This window comes from Salvelinus namaycush, chromosome 4 (assembly GCF_016432855.1).
Source record: "Salvelinus namaycush isolate Seneca chromosome 4, SaNama_1.0, whole genome shotgun sequence".
Lineage (NCBI taxonomy): Eukaryota > Metazoa > Chordata > Actinopteri > Salmoniformes > Salmonidae > Salvelinus > Salvelinus namaycush.
Genome location: NC_052310.1, coordinates 32,568,482 through 32,587,620, shown reverse-complemented (window position 1 = coordinate 32,587,620; position 19,139 = coordinate 32,568,482). Strand labels below are relative to the sequence as shown.

Genomic DNA, 19,139 nt, shown 5'->3' with positions numbered 1-19,139 from the left:
AAAAAGTATTATTATTATTGTGTATCAATTCCGACCGTGATTGGGAGTCCCATAGGGCGGCAGACAAATGGCCCAGCGTTTCTCTCCCTCTAAAAAACAGAAATAAATGTTTTGGCCTTTATTCAAATTGCAAATCGCTCACTTTCTTTTGAAAACTAAATAACCTCCAATATATTGTTATATATTATCAAGTTGATGGCAGAGTAATATAGCCCGGCACCTACATAAAGCTGAGTGACTCACTCATTCTTGGCTTTGGATCAAAATAAATAAGTACCAACATTCTTTCTGATAGTCTTTAACTTCTCTAGGGTAGGGGGCAGCATTTTCACATTTGGATGAAAAATATACCCAAATAAATGGACATTTTGGATATATATCGACGGAATTAATCGAACAAAAGGACCATTTGTGATGTTTATGGGACATATTGGAGTGCCAATAAAAGAAGCTTGTCAAAGGTAAGGCATGAATTATATTTTTATTTCTGCGTTTTGTGTCGCGCCTGCAGGGTTGAAATATGCTTATCTCTCTTTGTTTACTATGGTGCTATACTCAGATAATAGCATCTTATGCTTTCGCCGAAAAGCCTATTTCAATTCTGACATGTTGGCTGGATTCACAACCAGTGTAGCTTTAATTTGGTATCTTTCATGTGTGATTTAATGAAAGTTTGATTTTATAGTAATTTTCATAGTAATTAATTTGAATATGGCGCTCTGCAATTTCTCAGGCTTTTTGCCAAGTGAGATAGTAGCGTCTTGCCTAAACTCATATAAATATGAACTTTACCGAACAAAAAATACATGTATTGTATAACATGAAGTCCTATGAGTGTCATCTGATGAAGATCATCAAAGGTTAGTGCTTAATTTTATCTCTATTTCTGCTTTTTGTTACTGCTCTCTTTAGCTGGAAAAATGGCTGTCTTTTTCTGTGACTTAGCTCATACCTAACATAATCGTTTGGTGTGCTTTCGTCGTAAAACCTTTTTGGAATCGGACACTTTGGCTGGATTTACAACAAGTGTAGCTTTAAAATGGTGTAAAATACTTGTATGTTTGAGGAATTTAAATTATGGGATTTCTGTTGTTTTCAATTTGGCGCCCTGCAGATTCACTGGCTGTTGACGAGGTGGGACGCTACCGTCCCACATACCCTAGAGAAGTTAATAAAGAAATGTTTTGGTTATCCTGACCTGGACACCATGTAGAGTATTATAATAGCCCATTATGGGCTGTTAGCAGGACAATATACCTTTACAAACACCTCTATGTATTTTGATACTTGTGGATAGAGCCTCCTGATTGGCGCAGTGGACTAAGACACTGCATCGCAGTACAAAATGCGTTGCTACAGATGCATGTTAGATACCCGTGCCGGTGACCCATGTGTAATTATTGGCGGTCACTTCATTGAAAAAAATATTTTTCGATATACTGTAGGCCTACCATAGGCGACATGAGTTGCACTAGTGTTGAGAAATGTGCTGTTAATGTAAGCCTTCAACAAGCTTTTGAAGTGAACACACGTGTTATGGGTAACCAGGCCCTACAGAAACAATGTGATCTATAGATAGGAGGTTTGAGTTCTCAAGGGGTGATATATTTTTTTGGGGGGGGGGGTTAAATAAATAAATAAACAGAGATATATATTATACAACTTTTGAAGTTAATGTAATGCCATTGTTAAGTGAGAAAAACACTTTAGAAAGGGTGGGACAGCTCCTCCGGATGTGAGCATGAAAAAGATTTTGTGATCTGAAGAACCATTTCAAAGTAGAGAGGTGTAGGCAAGAGATAAAGAAATACTCTGTCATTGTTGACAAAGATGGAATCTGTCTGATATACAAAAAGCTTGGGGAAAAATAGAGGAAATCTAACTAGTTGAGAAATACAAGATGGTCTTTAACTGTTTTAGCCAAAGTAAGAAAACGGGATGAGAAATTGTCTCTGGAGAATCATGACAGGACATTGCAGAGAGATAAAGATAGTTTGAGAGCTCTTGGTGAACAGATAAAAACCCTGAAAGTAGAAATACAACAATTATAGGCAACGGTCGTAAAAACAGACTTGGCTCCAACATGTGGACCTTTTGTTCCCTCAATCTACCCACACTGAGTTGCGCAAGGCAGATCAGGTTTCAAGCATCTGGTCAGCATTGCCTGGCTTCGAGTCAACATGTTTCCACAACTAATGACTGGGAGACAAAACTTTGGCGACAGGTTGTCACAACTGGACAAAGACATCAATCAACGTAATAAACCGGCTGTCAGAGTTGTGCAGGTTCCAAGTGAAACCAACATTATTCTTTCAGCAGAAGAGAAACCTGGTGAATGTCATTGCGGGATTTCTGGTCACTGGCAACAAGAATGTCGGGAAATAAAACGTGTTCTTATGACAACAGCCACAACGACACAATGCTGATGCAGAAATGGAAGAATCTCTCTCCGGCTCAGCAGCAGAGTTTGCTGGACGCTGTGGAGGTAAACTAATAGACCCCCTCTTACATCCTATCTCAGCTGGGTACATATGAAATCAGATGGAATATATGTGAACATGGCTAATAGCTTAGCAGTAGATACAGGTGAAGAAGTCACTGTATTGCCCATATCTTTTGCAAAACATATACAGTTGAAGTCGGAAGTTTACATACTGTACACCTTAGCCAAATACATTTAAACTCCGTTTTTTACAATTCCTGACATTTAATCCAAGTAAAAATTCCCTGTTTTAGGATCACCACTTTATTTTAAGAATGTGAAATGTCAGAATAGAGAAAATGATTTATTTCAGCTTTTATTAATTTCATCACAATCCCAGTGGGTCAGAAGTTTACATACATTCAATTAGTATTTGGTAGCATTGCCTTTAAATTGTTTAACTTAGGTCAAACATTTTGGTTAGCCTTCCACAAGCTTCCCACAATAAGTTGGAGGAATTTTGGCCCATTCCTCCTGACAGAGCTGGTGTAACTGAGTCAGGTTTGCAGGCCTTTTTAAGTTCTGCCCATAATTTTCTATAGGATTGAGGACAGGGATTTGTGATGGCCACTCCAATACCTTGACTTTGTTGTCCTTAAGCCATTTTGCCACAACTTTGGAAGTATGTTTGGGGTCATTGTCCATTTGGAAGACCCATTTGCGACCAAGCTTTAAATTCCTGACTGATGTCTTTAGATGTTGCTTCAATATATCCACATCCTTTTCCTGCCTCATGGTGCCATCTATTTTGTGAAGTGCACCAGTACCTCCTGCAGCAAAGCACCCCCACAACATGATGCTGCCACCCCCGTGCTTCACGGTTGGGATGGTGTTCTTCGGCTTGCAAGCCTCCCCATTTTTCCTCCAAACATATAATGGTCATTATGGCCAAACAGTTCTATTTTTGTTTCATCAGACCAGAGGACATTTCTCCAAAAAGTACGATCTTTGTCCCCATGTGCAGTTGCAAACCGTGGTCTGGCTTTTTTATGGCAGTTTTGGAGCAGTGGCTTCTTCCTTGCTGAGCGGCCTTTCAGGTTATGTCGATATAGGACTTGTTTTACTCTGGATATAGATACTTTTGTACATGTTTCCTCCAGCATCATCACAAGGCCCTTTGCTGTTGTTCTAGGATTGATTTGCGCTTTTCACACCAAAGTACGTTCATCTCTAGGAGACAGAACGAGTCTCCTCCCTGAGCGGTATGACGGCTGCGTGGTCCCATGGTGTTTATACTTGCGTGCTATTGTTTGTACAGATAAACCGTGGTACCTTCAGGCATTTGGAAATTGCTCCCAAGGATGAACCAGACTTGTGGAGGTCTACAGCTTTTTTACTGAGGTCTTGGCTGATTTCTTTTGATTTTCCCATGATGTCAAGCAAAGAGGCACTGAGTTTGAAGGTAGGCCTTGAAATACATCCACAGGTACACCTCCAATTGACTCAAATGATGTCAAATTAGCCTGGCAGCATCTTCTAAAGCCATGACATCATTTTCTGGAATATTCCAAGCTGTTTAAAGGCACAGTCAACTTAGTGTATGTAAACTTCTGACTCACTGGAATTGTGATACAGTGAAATAATCTGTCTGTAAACAATTGTTGGAAAAATTACTTGTGTCATGCACAAAGTAGATGTCCCAACCGACTTGCCAAAACTATAGTTTGTTAACAAGAAATTTGTGGAGTGGTTGAAAAACGAGTTTTAATGACACCAACCTAAGTCTATGTAAACTTCCGACTTCCAACTGTACGTCCTCAGTACACGGGGAGAGGCTAGGGCTGGGTTGTAAAGCTACATCCTGTCTCTTTGTTCTGTGGAGAGAATCACTGAGGACAGGGGAAAATGAACCTACCTCCCCGCACAATTTGTTCTCTTTGAATAAACTTATTTTCCTCCACCTGCTTTGGGTTCTAATTAAAATAGTGATAAAGGAAACAATAAATGTTAGGCAGATCATGCCCAGAGCTTGTGGCTGAACAGTACCAGAGCAAAACTTGAGCAGGAGAGAAGGCCGATACAATTGTTTTAATCTGCTTGAATTATGTTTCTGCTCCAAACTCTCCCCTTTTACATGCTCCAGTATTCAAAAGCAGTTCGGCTTTAAGCGATCAAAGAACTGTCTATGAATGAATGGCTGCATCAACCATTACATGGTATGACAAACTGCATAATAAAAGAGGCCTAATCAGGCAAAACAATTAAGTCATTCAAAACTAAATACTAAGGTGTTCAAACAAGGTAATTGCAACAACAAAAAATGGGGGGGGGGGGGGGGGGGGGGGGCTTGGGCTTCCATAGGAAGGCACAATTTATAGTCCAATATTTACATGTGTCTTGGGGGGCAAGTTTTTAAATTGTGCAGAATTTTGCGGTTGTGATGTGTGTGTAGCATTTATGTCTATGTGGGTGTGTGTGCGTGGATGAGTGTATATCTGTGTGGGTGTGTGCGTGAGTGAGTGCATGTGTGCGGAGAGTTCGTGCAGGTGTTTAGTCCAGTTCATGTGTTCAGCAGACTGATAGCTTGTAGATAGAAACTGTCTCTGAGCCTGTTAGTATCAGACCTCATGCTCTGATACTGTCTGCCCGACGGTATAGGAGTGATCAGCTCGTGGCTGGGGTGTGTAAGGTCCTTGATGCTGCGGGCCTTCCGCAGGCACTGTTTCAAGTAGATATCCTGGATGGGTGGGAGCACGTTTCCAGAGATGTACTGGGCTGTCTTCACCATGTGGTCTTGGTTTGAGCAATTCCTGTACCAGGCCGTGATGCAACCAGTCAGGACGCGCTCAATGAATCAGCGGTAGTATTTTGAGAAGACCCGGGGAAGCATGCCAAATTTCTTCAGCCGCTTTAAGAAGAAGAAGAGATGCTGTTGTGCCCTCTTGACGAGAGTGGTGTTTTTGGTCCATGTCAAGTCCTCAGTGATGTGGATGCTGACTCTCTACTGCAAGTCCCGTTGATGTGGATCAGGGCATGTTCCCTCTGCTTCCTGAAGTCAACCACCAACTCCTTTTCTTTTGCTGACGTTTAGGGAGAGGTTGTTTTCCTGGCACCACAATACCAGTTCACTTTCCTCCTCCCTACAGGCTGATTCGCCATTGTTGATGATTATCAGGCCTACAACCGTGTGGTCGTCAGCAACCCCCCCCCCACACACACACACAGCACCCTGTCTATTAGCACCAATCTACGGCTACAAACACAGAAAAAGAGACGAGAGGAGAGAGCGAAAGAATGAGCGAGAAGTTTCTTACCCTGCTCTGTAGGTGTCTCTGGCTCAGGAAAGGCAGGTTCCTCAAAATGAGTGAAATACTTCCATTCCTTCTCCTTCTTCCACTCTCTCAGGTCACTGAGACCTGGACAGACAGGACACCGAATCACACTGTCATGTTTACATTTACTGTTGCATTTTTGTCAATTAGCAGATGCTGTTATCCAGAGCGACTTACAAGAGCAATTAGAGTTAAGTGCCATGCTGAAGAGCACATCAGATTTTTCACCTCGTCGGCTCTGAGATTCAAACTAGTGACCTTTTGGTTACTGGCCCAACGCTCTTAACCGCTAAGCTACCTGCCACCCTATTTTGAAACCAGTGGAGGCTGCTGAGGGGAGGACGGCTCATAATAATGGCCAGAATGGAGTGAACGGAATGGTATCAAACACATGGTTCTCATTGTTTTGATACCATTTCATTCACTTAATTAAAGGCCTTTACACTTCATTACAGCCATTATTATGAGCCATCCTCCACTCAGCAGCCTCCACTGGTTGAAACGCCAAACCATGAAGCCTCTGTCTCTGTCTGAGGTATGGTTATCAACTCTGGTAACGATTGATCTGAGAATAGCATCTACTTCCTCAATGAGGCGTCAACCTACGAACCTCTCATTATATCAACTTAACCTATTGCACCACTTGGCCACCTTCCAGAGTTTCTGTTTCTCTTTGAACCAGCAGTCATCCACATCAAGAGGAGTTCTGAACTGAACATAGTGGTCATCATCTCCCTATATGGTCTGATACACACCATTCCTCTTGGCTTTGGGCGTCACAGGCTGATCATCTCTACAACAAGAAAGAAAGTTAATTTAACAACAAAAACACACACTTCAGTGCACACACACATGCATGCATGCAGAAGATACACACACAAGCACAAGGGCACGCAAACACACACACACACACCGCCCTCCACAAACACACCTGGTGGCCTTGAGTTTCACTTTGCGTGGAGCGTTCTCACAGGCCTTGACAGCATCCTCCAAAGTCATTCCCATGGTGCATCGGCCACAGATGTACAGGATCCTGTCGTTTGGTTGGATGCTGCCTTCCTCACAGGCAGGTGAACCAGGAACCACCTCCAGACAGTAGATCCCCTGCCTCTTGCTGCCTATACCACCTGTCAGCTTTATACCTGAGAGGTGTTCATTAGACTCAGTGAAACGACGAGACCTTGACTAACAATGTTTTCATCTTACAAATATTTGCTAAGGTGTGCCCTAATGAACACCATCCAGATATACAGTGCCTTCTGAAAGTATTCATACCACTTGACTTATTCCACATTTTGTTGTGTTACAGCCGGAAGTCAAAATGGATAAATCAATGATTTTTCCCCCTCACCCATCTACACACAATACCCCATAATGACAAAGTGAAAACATGTTTTTAGAAATTTGTGCGAAATGTATTGAACATGAAATATCACACACCTGTGTCAATACTTTGTAGAAGCACCTTTGACAGCGATTACAGCTGTGAGTCTTTCTGGGTAAGTCTAAGAGCTTTCCACGCCAACATTTTACCATTATTCTTTTTTAAATTCTAATTGGGTTGTTGATCATTGCTAGAAAATCATTTTTAGGTCTTGCCATAGATTTTCAAGTAGCTTTAAATTAAAACTGTAACTTGGCCACTCAGGAACGTTCACTGTTTTCTTAGTAAGCAACTCCAGTGTATATTTGGGCTTGCATTGTTTTCCTCTAGGATTTTGCCTGTCCTTAGGCTCCATTCCGTTTTTATCCTGAAAGACTGTCCTTAACGATTACAAGCATACCCATAAGATGATTCCCTCAACTAAATCCTAATTGTCCCGCTCCCACTCAGTTTTTTACCAAGCTGTCCAGTAGGTGTCTTGTGTAGAATGATGTCTTGCAGGTTGTCTGGAGAAGGTGGAGCTATCAGGTTGGTCACTGCCCTCCCCAGGGTCATACTCAGCCTCCTAGGAGATGACCTCAGGATCGACATGGCAACCTCATCTGTCACGTTTGTCACATCCTGGCCGTTGACCTGGGAGAGGGGAAAATGGAAGAAACCGGTAAGGGATAATGTGTGCCTGTGGGTGTGTGTGTGTGTGTGTGTGTGTACCGTAGTGGAGACTGCTGAGGGGAGGACGGCTCATGATAATGGCTGGAATGAAATCATATCAAACACATGCTTTCCATGTAGTTGATACCACTCCATTGACTCCATTCCAGCCATTATGAGCCGTTCTTCCTTCAGCGGCCTCCACTGGTGTACCGTGATTAGTCTGTCCCCTGGTCTGAGCCGTCCGTCAGTCTTAGCAGGGTTGTCCAGTATGTCCTGGATGTAGTAGCAGGCATCCAGTTTGCTGCGTGTGATGGTGAACCCAAAACTACTGCGCGACAACTTGGTCAGAACCACACACATCTCAAACTCCATCATAACCTGGAGGGAAATAAAGATAGATATATAGACCAAAGGACTGGACACCATCTCTGCTGTTTTACATTATATTCTGTCAGAACATGTTATTGTTAGACATCGGGAATCCTATAGAGAAGGGTCACAGTCTGATTCCAGTCAACAGGACAGCCGTGAGTTGGGGAGGAATGAGGAATCTGGGCCGAGGTCAGGTCAGATGAAATGAGAAAGAACAGGTCTCACTAATGTCCTGTCAAGCAACAGAGATGTATTGGCTGTCCAGATGTGTAAGGAGGAGACACAGTATAGAAGGAAGGTATAAATACCAGTGCTTGTGTAAATACAGTGCATTCAGAAAGTATTCAGACCCCTTGACTTTTTCCACATTTTGTTGCACTACAGCCTTATTCTAAAATTGATTAAATATTTCCCCCCCTCAATCATATACATACATACACACACACACACACACACAATACCACATAACGACAAAGCCAAAACATGTTTTTGCAAATGTTTGCAAATTCATACAAAAAAATAGGAAATATTACATTTACATAAGTATTCAGACACTTTACTCAGTACTTTGTTGAAGCATCTTTGGCACCGATTACATCCTAGAGACTTCTTGGTTATGACGACACAAGCTTGGCACACCTGTATTTGGGGAGTTTCTCCCATTCTTCTCTGCAGATCCCCTCTAGGTCTGTCAGGTTGGATGGGGAGTGTCGCTGCACAGCTATTTTCAGGTCTCTCCAGAGATGTTCAAATCGGGTTCAAGTCCGGGCTCTGGCTGGGCCACTCAAGGACATTCAGAGACTTGTCCCGAAGCCACTCATGTGTTGTCTTGGCTGTGTGCTTAGGGTCATTGTCTGTTGGAAGGTGAACCTTTGACCCAGTCTGAGGTCCTGAGCGCTCTGGAGCAGGTTTTCATCAAGGATCTCTGTACTTTTCTCAGTTCATCTTTCCCTTGATCCTGACTAGTATCCCGGTCCCTGCCGCTGAAAAACATCCCCACAACTTTGACTGGTACTGTAGGTCCATTTTTTCTTCTTCTTCTTTACTTATCTTTTGTTTACCTAATACCTAATTTTTACTTAAAAGTTTCACTGTTGGTTAGGGCTTGTAAGTAAGCATTTCACTGTATTCAGCGCACATGACAAACTTTGATTTGAGTGTGGAAAGAACGTATTAGAGTCTAAAGAACGAAACTAGATTTCCTCTTTTGCCGCAGATGGACATAAGGTGCCAGGGTTCTAAATCAGCTGAAGGTCAGTCGATACATTTCAGATTAATGCTACCAGGACTAAAACCATTTCAGGAGGTTAATAGCATTGACACAACCATTGCTGACAATGGAGCAGCAAAGGATAGTGTTGGGGAAGTGCTATCGCGTAAAAGGAGGTTTTATTCACCAGTGATGCCCCTTAGTACAGCAACTAAGGGAGTGAAGTGGTCAGGGAAAGTTTTAGACACCAGTGGACTAAGAACATGGGGAAAGATAGCTTGTTGGGGGTAATTATACTCTGGACAACATCCTAAGGGGTGAATATGGGAACCAACTAATTCTTACGGTCAAGCGTCAGGGGGAAGAAGATGCATATGAGCAGATGAAGGCATACTTACAGTCTCAATTAGGGGCTGAACTAGTGACTGAGACAGAAATCCATCAGTGTAAATGGTATGATGGCGGGGGAGTGTCAAGGGTCAGTCTTATGGAGTGTTGGTTGCAGATTATGGCAGGACCGATGTCAGTGCATTCTATGGAGTCCCAAAAACCAAGGTGTTAACATCACAGGGAATTGGGGAAGCAAAATTGAATATGACTGTGGTGGAGATTAGAGTGGCTAATAAATTAAGGAAGTGGGTAATAGAGTCTCTGGGGAACGATACCACTCCTCTATGTATATTGTTACAGAGGATAGCTCGTAGGAGAGGAAGGACAGCTAACTGTGCACAATATAGAGACTACTATGAAGTTAAATTGAACGTCACACATACCCAGATCATGGTGAGAATAGCAGAGATAGTGTTGTCATTTCAGACACTTTCAGTGATGGGATTGTCAAAGAAGGTACAACGCCTGAAAGAATAGCCACAGATCCCTGTATACAGGAGGCCACATCAACGGAAGAGAAGTTCGCTGTAGTAGTAGCATCACATCTCCTGCAGAGTGTGATTAAGAAACATATGGCTCAGAGTTTTGTAAGGTTGGATACTCTTCCAACACCACTAATCTCTCCTCCATTCCTAACAGCCAGCAAACACTTGGCATATCTCCCAGAAGATTGGGACCGAGTGACGTTAAACGGAAAGTGTCAGAAGGTGGCTGCTTATCAACCATTAGGACCCAAAGTTTACACTAACGAAGGCGTTCACAAAGGGGTGGGGTGTAAATCGGCCTTGGGATGAGCGATGTTTACCTAACCTGAGCACAGGAAAGTGTTATCCACAGGTACCGACTGTAGCAGAAAACAGGTCATTGGAGAGGTTGGTGACTATGGGACCGGGTATGAGTTGGGAGACAGGTAGGGAGTATCTGAAAGGTTCAGTCCTAGATCTATCAGTGAACCACGAAGGCAATAGGAGAGCAGGAGACAGATTCCATGTAATAGCTATTCTCACGGCAGTCGCTGTAGGGACAGTAACTGAAGGAGCGGTAGTAGTAGTGAAGGCTGTTATAGTCACAGCATGGAACTGGACTAAGGCGTAAATGAGGGGTATTTTGAAGTATGCGTCATGGGCAGTGTTAGTAGTAGCAGGGGTTAGCTTGGTAGCATTGTTGGGATATCATCTTCTGAGGGCATTTATGTTGAAACTTATATACAGTGCTGATTTTCCTGAGGTAAAGTTGATTAGGGCCACAGCATGTGTATATACGATGGCCATGGAGGAGGAAGGAGATTGGGAGCGAAGTGAAAATGACATGGCTTGGGAACACCTCTAGTAACCAGTGTCTGGGCGGGGAAGACTGGGTGAAAGCATGAGGAAGTTTTCATTTTTGTGTAACCCAGCAGAAAATGTTCCAGAAGGCATAGATTCAGGTGAAGAGAGAGTGGGTATCATCGTGTTATTAAACTTCAGATTTTCTTTGCATATATAATTATGCATAGCTTAACACATTATTAATACTTATGTTTTGTGTTTCTTTCTGCTTTCCAAGTCTTGTGCTATCACTCTCTTAGGAATCAGAAGGAAATGGAGAACGTAAAAAGCTCCAGCTGAAATGGAGGAAGTCAAAAGCTCCAGCTGAAATGTCATTCTCAGTTGTCTGACGAGAGATGCGTGCATAGTGTAAGTCGAGATCAGAAGCCATAAGTCTGAGGTGTAAACATAATAATCAACTGTGAATGTTCATGTATAATTTTCTGTTCGTTTAAGAGTAATTTCCAAGTTTATATAGTCTGAACAGTATTCATGTTACTGAGGGAGAGAGGGGAATGCGGAAAGTTTACATTCTGTCAGAACATCTTGTTAGACATCAGGTATCCTATGGAGACGAGAAGGGTCACAGTCTGGTTCCAGACAACAGGACAGCCGTGAGTTGGGGAGGAGTGAGGAATCTGTGCCGAGGTCAGGTCAGATGAAGTGAGAATGAACAGGTCTCACTAAAGTCGTGTCTAGCAACAGATGGATTTGCTGTCCAGATGTGTAAGGAGGAGACGCAGCATAGCAGGAAGGTATAAATACCAGTGCTCGTGTAAATATGTCTTGGTCTTTGCAGCTGTTTGATCCCTTTGGTGAATGAACTTGGTTTGAGCTTTGACTAGTTGTCCGTTCTAACAAAGAGAGTGAAAACCAATCAACTTACTTACATATGTATTCAGACCCTTTGATATGAGACTTGAAATTGAGCTCAGGTGCATCCTATTTCCATTGATCATCCTTGAGATGTTTCTACAACTTGATTGGAATCCACCAGTAGTAAATGCAATTGATTGGACATGTAGAAAAGCACACACCTGTCTATATAAGGTTCCACAGTTGACAGTGTATGTCAGAGCAAAAACAAAACCATGATGTCGAAGGAATTGTCCGTAGAGCTCTGAGACAGGATTGTGTCGAGGCACAGATCTGGGGAAGGGTACCAAAACATTTCTGCAGCATTGAACATCCCCAAGAAAACAGTGGCCTCCATCATTCTTAAATGGAAGAAGTTTTGAACTACCAAGACTCTTCCTAGAGCTGGCCGCCTGGCCAAACTGAGCAATCGGGGGAGAAAGGCCTTGGTCAGGGAGGTGAACAAGAACCCAATTGTCACTGACAGAGCTCCAGAGTTCCTGTGCAGAGATTGGAGAACCTTCCAGAAGGACAACCATCTCTGTAGCACTCGATCAACAAGGCCTTTATGGTAGAGTGGCCAGACGGAAGCCACTCCTCAGTAAAGGACACATGACAGTCCACGTTGTGTTTGCCAAAAGGCACCTAAAGGACTCTGACCATGCGAAATAAGATTATCTGGTCTGATAAAACCAAGATTGGCACCATCCCTACGGTCAAGCATGGGTGGTGGCAACATCATGCTGTGGGGATGTTTTTCAGCGGCAGGGACTGGGAGACTAGTCAGGATCGAGGCAAAGATGAAAGGAGCAAGTACAGAGAGATCCTTGATGAAAACCTGCTCCAGAGAGCTCAGGACCTCAGACTGGGGCGAAGGTTCACCTTCCAACAGCAAGCTGACCCTAAGCACACAAAGACAACGCAGGAATGGCTTCGGGACAAGTCTCTGAATGTCCTTGAGTGGCCCAGCCAGAGCCCGGACTTGAACTCAATCGAACATCTCTGGAGACCTGAAAATAGCTGTGCAGTGACGCTCCCCATCCAACCTGACAGAGCTTGAGAGGATTTGCATAGAAGAATGGGAGAAACTTCCCAAATACCCAAGAAGACTCAAGAGTGTAATTGCTGCCAAAGGATGCTTCAACAAAGTACTGAGTAAAGGGTCTGAATAATTATGTAAATGTGATATTACATTTTTTGCTTTGTCATTATGGGGTATTTTATCGATTTTAGAATAAGGCTGTAACGTAACAAAATGTGGAAAAAGTCAAGGGGGCTGAATACTTTCCTATGGCGCTACTGCAAGCGCTTAGATTTACCATTGCATTAGGTTTATTACAATAGAGCCCTAGGTCTTACCTTTCTTGGATCCTCATCATCATTTTCATCCTCCTCCCCTTCTGTCTCCTGTCTCCAGGTAGTATTTGTGCATGGGAGGGGTGCAGGCTGAATGAGGGGAGAGAGTGAGGATGGTGGAGGCTGGGGAAAGGGGTGGTGTGTGGGGGGTTGAGAGAGGGGCAAGGTGTCAGGGGGCTGGGGATGGTATTGGATGACTGTACTAATGATGTTGGAGGCATTGGTAGTCTTGAATGTGATGCTGGGTTTGCAATCAGAGGTGATGCTATGTTTACGATTGGAGGTAAAGCTGTGTTTGCGGTCAGAGGTCCTGGAGTTAGGGTTTGCAGTATGGGAGGAGAGGCTGGGAAGAGGGGGTGTAGCAGGCTGGGGCTGGGGATGATGCACAGAGTGGCTGATGTTGAGGTCAGACATCCTAGAAGAGAGGCTGGATGGAGGCCTAGAAGAGGGCTGAGATCGTGTCTGCTGGACAGAGGTGGTTTTCGAGGACAGATTGGGGTTTGTTGAGCTTGTGGTCTGCGAGGACAAGCTGTGGGGGATAGAAGTACAATTGGGGCTGGTGGATCGGACACTAGTAGGGGTGGTGGATCTGGGCCTGGGTGTATGAGAGGTGGTGTGTGAAACCACACTAGGGGTACGTGAGGTTTTTGAGGTGAGGCTAGAGGGACTGTCAGAAGTTGAACTGATGGTCAAGTACTCTTGATCAGCCAGAATGGTTATTTGATCACCCATAAGGCAGTATGTCAAACCGCCATCCGCCTCGTCTCTGATGCAACTGGAAGTGCATACAGGGTTCAATCACAGTTCGGTTGTGTGTGTTAATTTATTTGATCCTTTAATTATACGGGTAAATCCCATTGAAAACAAAAATATATTTTACAAGAGAGACCTGTTTCCAAAAGGCAGCCATCAATAATATGTTACTGTACATAGAATGTTCAATAATGTTACCTGGCGTACATGAGACTAACGCTGGTCTTGGACCCACCAGATGCCAAGCTAATTTCTTCGGAAACTTCCTCGTCCACAACAGACAACTCTTCATGGTCTGCTGGGTCACTTCTGCTGGCGAGGGAAATCGGGGAGGGGGGTGAGGGAGGGGTGGGAGAGAGTGAGGATGGCTGTTTCTCAGCTGCTTTCATCTCGCTGTCCTGACTCTCTTGACTGGAGGCTTGTTCCTGGGCATATGATGACTTCATAGGCCCCTTCTGGGCCTGGTTCTCCTTGTTGTACTGATGGTTCTGGTGAATCTGGTGTGACTGTAGCTTGAGCAGCTGGCTGTAGTCTTCTCCCAGCCTGATGTCTAGAGACTTGGACCTCACCCCACTGGTAGGAGATGGGAAAGGAACCTATTTAAAGAGCGAGATAAAACTCAGTGCTCAGTATGTGTTTGCCTGTTACTGTGTGTGTGTGTGTGTGTGTGTGTGTGTGTGTGTGTGTGTGTGTGTGTGTGTGTGTGTGTGCGCAAAATCACCAGTGTGTCAGCGTGCAGTTGAGACAGTACTCCAGGAACAGGTCTGCAGAGAGTCAGGTGGACCTCAGACAGAGCCCCACTGAGCAGGAACAAGACCCTCTGTTGATGAGAGGTCAAGGGTCAGTACAAGGAATTATGGGTGTGTGTGTCTGCTGCGGAGGGCAGGGGCATATTGGTAGGGAGGTCTGCAGGCTTTTACTAACCACAACAAATTATCTGAATCAGCCTCAATTTATTTTTCACCATACTTTGTGCACTAATGTAAAATTAGATTGTGTGGTTACAATGATGGGCCACAGATACATACAGTATCAATTTGCACCAAGCATTCCATGACAACAACTCATTTGCATGTTAACTAGACTGAGGCAGACCGTCTGATCGCTGTGTAATCCTGAATTCAGAGTCAGAGGTGAAAGTGAGACACACAGAGCTAATTTCTACTAGATCAGAGAATTAACTTCTTCGCTACCGTCCCACCTGCCCAACATCCGGTGAAATTGCAGAGCGCAAAATTCAAAAATACCAAATTCAAATATTTAACTTTCTTGAAAATATATGTGTTATACATCAAAATAAAGCTTAACTTATTGTTAATCCAGCCGGTGTCAGATTTCAAAAAGGCTTTACGGCGAAAGCCGATTATCTGAGGACAGCGCCCCGCATACAAACACATGAAAATCATATTTCAACCAGGCAGGTGCGCCACAAAGGTCAGAAATAGCGATATAATAAACGCCTTTCCTTTGAAGATCTTCTTGTGTTGGCACTCAAATGTCCCAGAAACATCACAAATGGCCCTTTTGTTCGATAATGTCCTTCTTTATGTCCCAAAAATTTCAATTTATTTGGCATGTTTGATTCTAAAATACACCGGTTTCAACTCGCTCAACATGCCTACCAAGTATCTAATAAATTACCTGTAAACTTGGTCCAAACATTTCAAACAACGTTCCTAATCCAACCTCAGGTACCCTAAAACGTAAATAATCTAAATATTTAAGACGGAATAAACTGTTTCTAATACCGGATAAAAACAACGTGAAGCGCGCTCCAGTTCACGTGCACCAAAACAGTAGAGTCCACCTGGAGTGACACTTACAATGAATAGGACTACTTCTTCATTTCTCAAAAGAAAAACAAAGAACAATTTCTAAAGACTGTTGACATCTAGTGGAAGCCATAGGAACTACAACCAGGTTCCTATTAATAAGGGTATCCCAAAGAAACCCATTGGAAAATCCTATGACCTCAATTTGTTTTTTCCCTGGATGGTTTGTCCTCGGGGTTTCACCTGCCATATCAGTTCTGTTATACTCACAGACATTATTTTAACAGTTTTAGAAACCTTAGTGTTTTCTATCCAAATCTACCAATGATATGCATATCCTAGCATCTGGGCCTGAGTAACAGGCAGTTTACTTTGTGCACGCTTTTCATCCGGAGGTGAAAATACTGCCCCCTACCCAAGAGAGGTTAACTGTAACATGGAACAGAGAGAGGAGGTATAGCGAGGGAGCGTGCTTAATAAAGCACAGAGCTAACATACAGAGACACACACTACATTATAACGCTGAACTAAACCTATTTTCAGAAACCAGAACCAAATCTTGCATGCTTTAGCTAGCTAGCTGACTAACATAACTACCCACACTTTCTGGTTAAAATCCTAGCCTCCTCTTCAAGCAACTACTCCATAAATTGTCAAAATAATCTGTGATGCTGACTCACCAAAGAACATAAGAGAAGACCCCCATGAAACGGACAAAAATGAAGGGCATCTTATTGGCATTGGGCGAACCATATACACAATCGCAAATACCACTCAAATGGACAGTACATTAAGATATTGCAAGTGGACATGGCAAATGCCAAGTGTCATAACTCCAAAAATCCCAAAGGTAGTGAACGCGCTCCACTGTAGGATTTCATATGGGAAATGGTCAGTCAGGTCTCAAGGGTGAAATATTCAAAATCAAAAAAAAAAAAATTACAATTTTTAAACCTCATATAAAGTGCTTTTTTGGACCGTTTTTAGAAGAACATTTTTTTTTTGTCAACTATGCATATGTAGCAACCGTAAGGACATACATTTCTTATTTTATTGAATTTGTCCATAAGGCCTATGTTTTGTCCATTTGCCATATATGATCATAGGATGTCGGCCAGAGCCCAAAAGTCAGTGAACCATGTCCAAATGACATATATCAGTATTGAAAGTACTAAATCAGTATGTTATATCCATTTGCCATATATGATCATAGGAAGTTGGACAATATAGCATATGTGTAATGGACACTGTCCAATCGCTCGTTTGTGTTGATTTCAACCTGTCCATTTGGTGATGGAAAATCCCTCATTAAATACATTGGAAAAGTACAAATGTACTGTCCATTTGCACTGTATTACAATGGGCATTTACCATCACAAAGTGGACATGCTCTAATATACTGCTGAAATGCCCAATTATCTGGCACGTTAAACTCGGGATGGCCTAGCAGTGATAGTGGTTCCCCTCCATCGCTTGCTGGTGTTGATTTTAGCCTGTCCATTTTATGATGGAAAACCCCTGTCCATTTGCAATATAAAATGTACAATCCCAATATATTATACTGCCATCAAGTCTGCCATCAGTCAATAAGATGTCATACCGACACCAAACGTATACATACAGACACCAAACCCACTTTGTCTAACTCTTCTAGAAGCCAACTATCACACATTTCAGAGCCGGCCCACAATTCATAGCACCTTCTGTTAAAACCATAAAAAAACCTTCAGAAACATAGTTATATTCGAGCTGGAGGTCCAGTGCTGACATTATGTGTAGGCCTAGCTGAGGCGACCTCGAATCTTGGCTCGATAGGTCATTCGGAGCCCGAGCAGTGATGTTAATTAGTGCTGAAAATGCACTTCTTTTGGGGGCTGCTACAGGGACCTTGAACGAGCTAGAGGACAGAAACGTGTAGGGTCAGTCTATGGGCCGAGCTGGTTTCAATGCACCTAGTCTTATGATTCTGGGCCTTTTCTAAATGTCGTCATTTTTACACCATTAAAAATTTATTGAATATATTGCAAATGGCCGAGGCTGTTTCTCAGCCTGAGAACCGTCTAGAGCCACATAACTCACCGTGCACTACTTACTTAAGCTCTAGAACAGGTTTATTAAGTTTCAGCGCTCTAGGTCTGACGGTTCTTTGATGGTGTGAACGCCGGTAACTATTACAGGCTCTGTGTGTCTGTAAGTACCACACTGTCACTCCATCCTGGCAGTGTGTGTGAGTTTTTTCTTGGACATCTGATGGGAGAAATGACTGATTTACAATTCATGAGGGTTGCCTAATCACACATATGACATTTTGGAAAGATGTGTCCTTTTTAACCCTTTGAAACAGCCCCTATGACCCCAATTTATGGCACTTCCAGTTGTCACAGGAAGCTGAAAGTAAACATATCCTCCTTGGGGCAGGCTTTTACAGAATCCTGAGTTAAGTTTTTACGTTAAGAACTGACTTATTTACAGAGGGATGAATGCAGTGTTTGTCACTAACTGTAGGTTGTGAAATCAAAACCACTTTTAAGGTCAATTTAACCACTTCCGGTTGTTCCATGAAGCTTGAAATCAGCAGGCAGGCAACGTATTCCAATGGGGAAAGATGTCAATATAAACTGTTAGAAGAAAACACCCTGTTTTCACGCTAAATTCTTATGGCTGCATCCCGCTATCGGGATCGATATGACAGCAGCCAGATAAAGTGCAGGGCGCCAAATTCAAAAAACAGAAATCTCATAATTAAAATTCCTCAAACATGCATGTGTCTTATATCATTTTAAAGGTATTCTTGTTGTTAATCCCACCAAAGTGTCCGATTTCAAATATCCTTTTCAGCGAAAGCACTACAAACGATTGTTAGGTCACCATCAAACCACAATAAGCACAGCCATTTTCCAGCGAAAGATAGCAGTCACAAAAAGCAGAAATAGAGATAAAATTAATCACTAACCTTTGATTATCTTCATCAGATGACACTCATAGGACTTCATGTTACACAATACATGCATGTTTTGTTTGATAAAGTTCATATTTATAACAAAAAAATCAGTGTTTACATTGGCGCGTTAGATTCACTAGGTCCAAAAACATCCAGTGATAGTGCATAGCCACATCGTTTCAACAGAAATACTCATCATAAATGTAGATGATAATACAAGTTATACATATGGAATTATAGATATACCTCTCCTTAATGCAACCGCTGTGTCAGAATTCAAAAACACTTTACGGAAAAAGCAAATCATACAATAATCCGAGACGGAGCTCAGAACAATAGCCAAATTAGCCACCATGTTGGACTCAACAGAAACCAGAAAATACATGATAAA

The 19,139-nt window shown here is 42.8% G+C and overlaps 1 protein-coding gene across 10 annotated transcripts in view; it reads right to left on the bottom strand.

Moving 5' to 3' along the window:
- The window catches only part of LOC120046443 (tyrosine-protein phosphatase non-receptor type 13-like), a 134,521-nt gene that overhangs the window by 68,934 nt on the left and 46,448 nt on the right, over positions 1-19,139 (bottom strand). For 9 of the 10 annotated variants that reach the window (XR_005476813.1, XR_005476811.1, XR_005476812.1 and 6 more), the window contains 8 exons: positions 14,757-14,855; positions 14,234-14,631; positions 13,286-14,057; positions 8,003-8,170; positions 7,597-7,771; positions 6,686-6,896; positions 6,510-6,547; positions 5,737-5,838 (listed from right to left, as the gene is read on the bottom strand). Coding sequence is in view for 7 of the 10 variants with exons in the window: in XM_038991680.1 (XP_038847608.1) it covers positions 5,737-5,838; positions 6,510-6,547; positions 6,686-6,896; positions 7,597-7,771; positions 8,003-8,170; positions 13,286-14,057; positions 14,234-14,631; positions 14,757-14,855 (1,963 nt within the window). In the remaining 3 variants the exon portion in view is untranslated. The remainder of the gene's footprint in view (positions 1-5,736; positions 5,839-6,509; positions 6,548-6,685; positions 6,897-7,596; positions 7,772-8,002; positions 8,171-13,285; positions 14,058-14,233; positions 14,632-14,756; positions 14,856-19,139) is intronic. The other variant, XM_038991677.1, reaches the window with a different exon arrangement.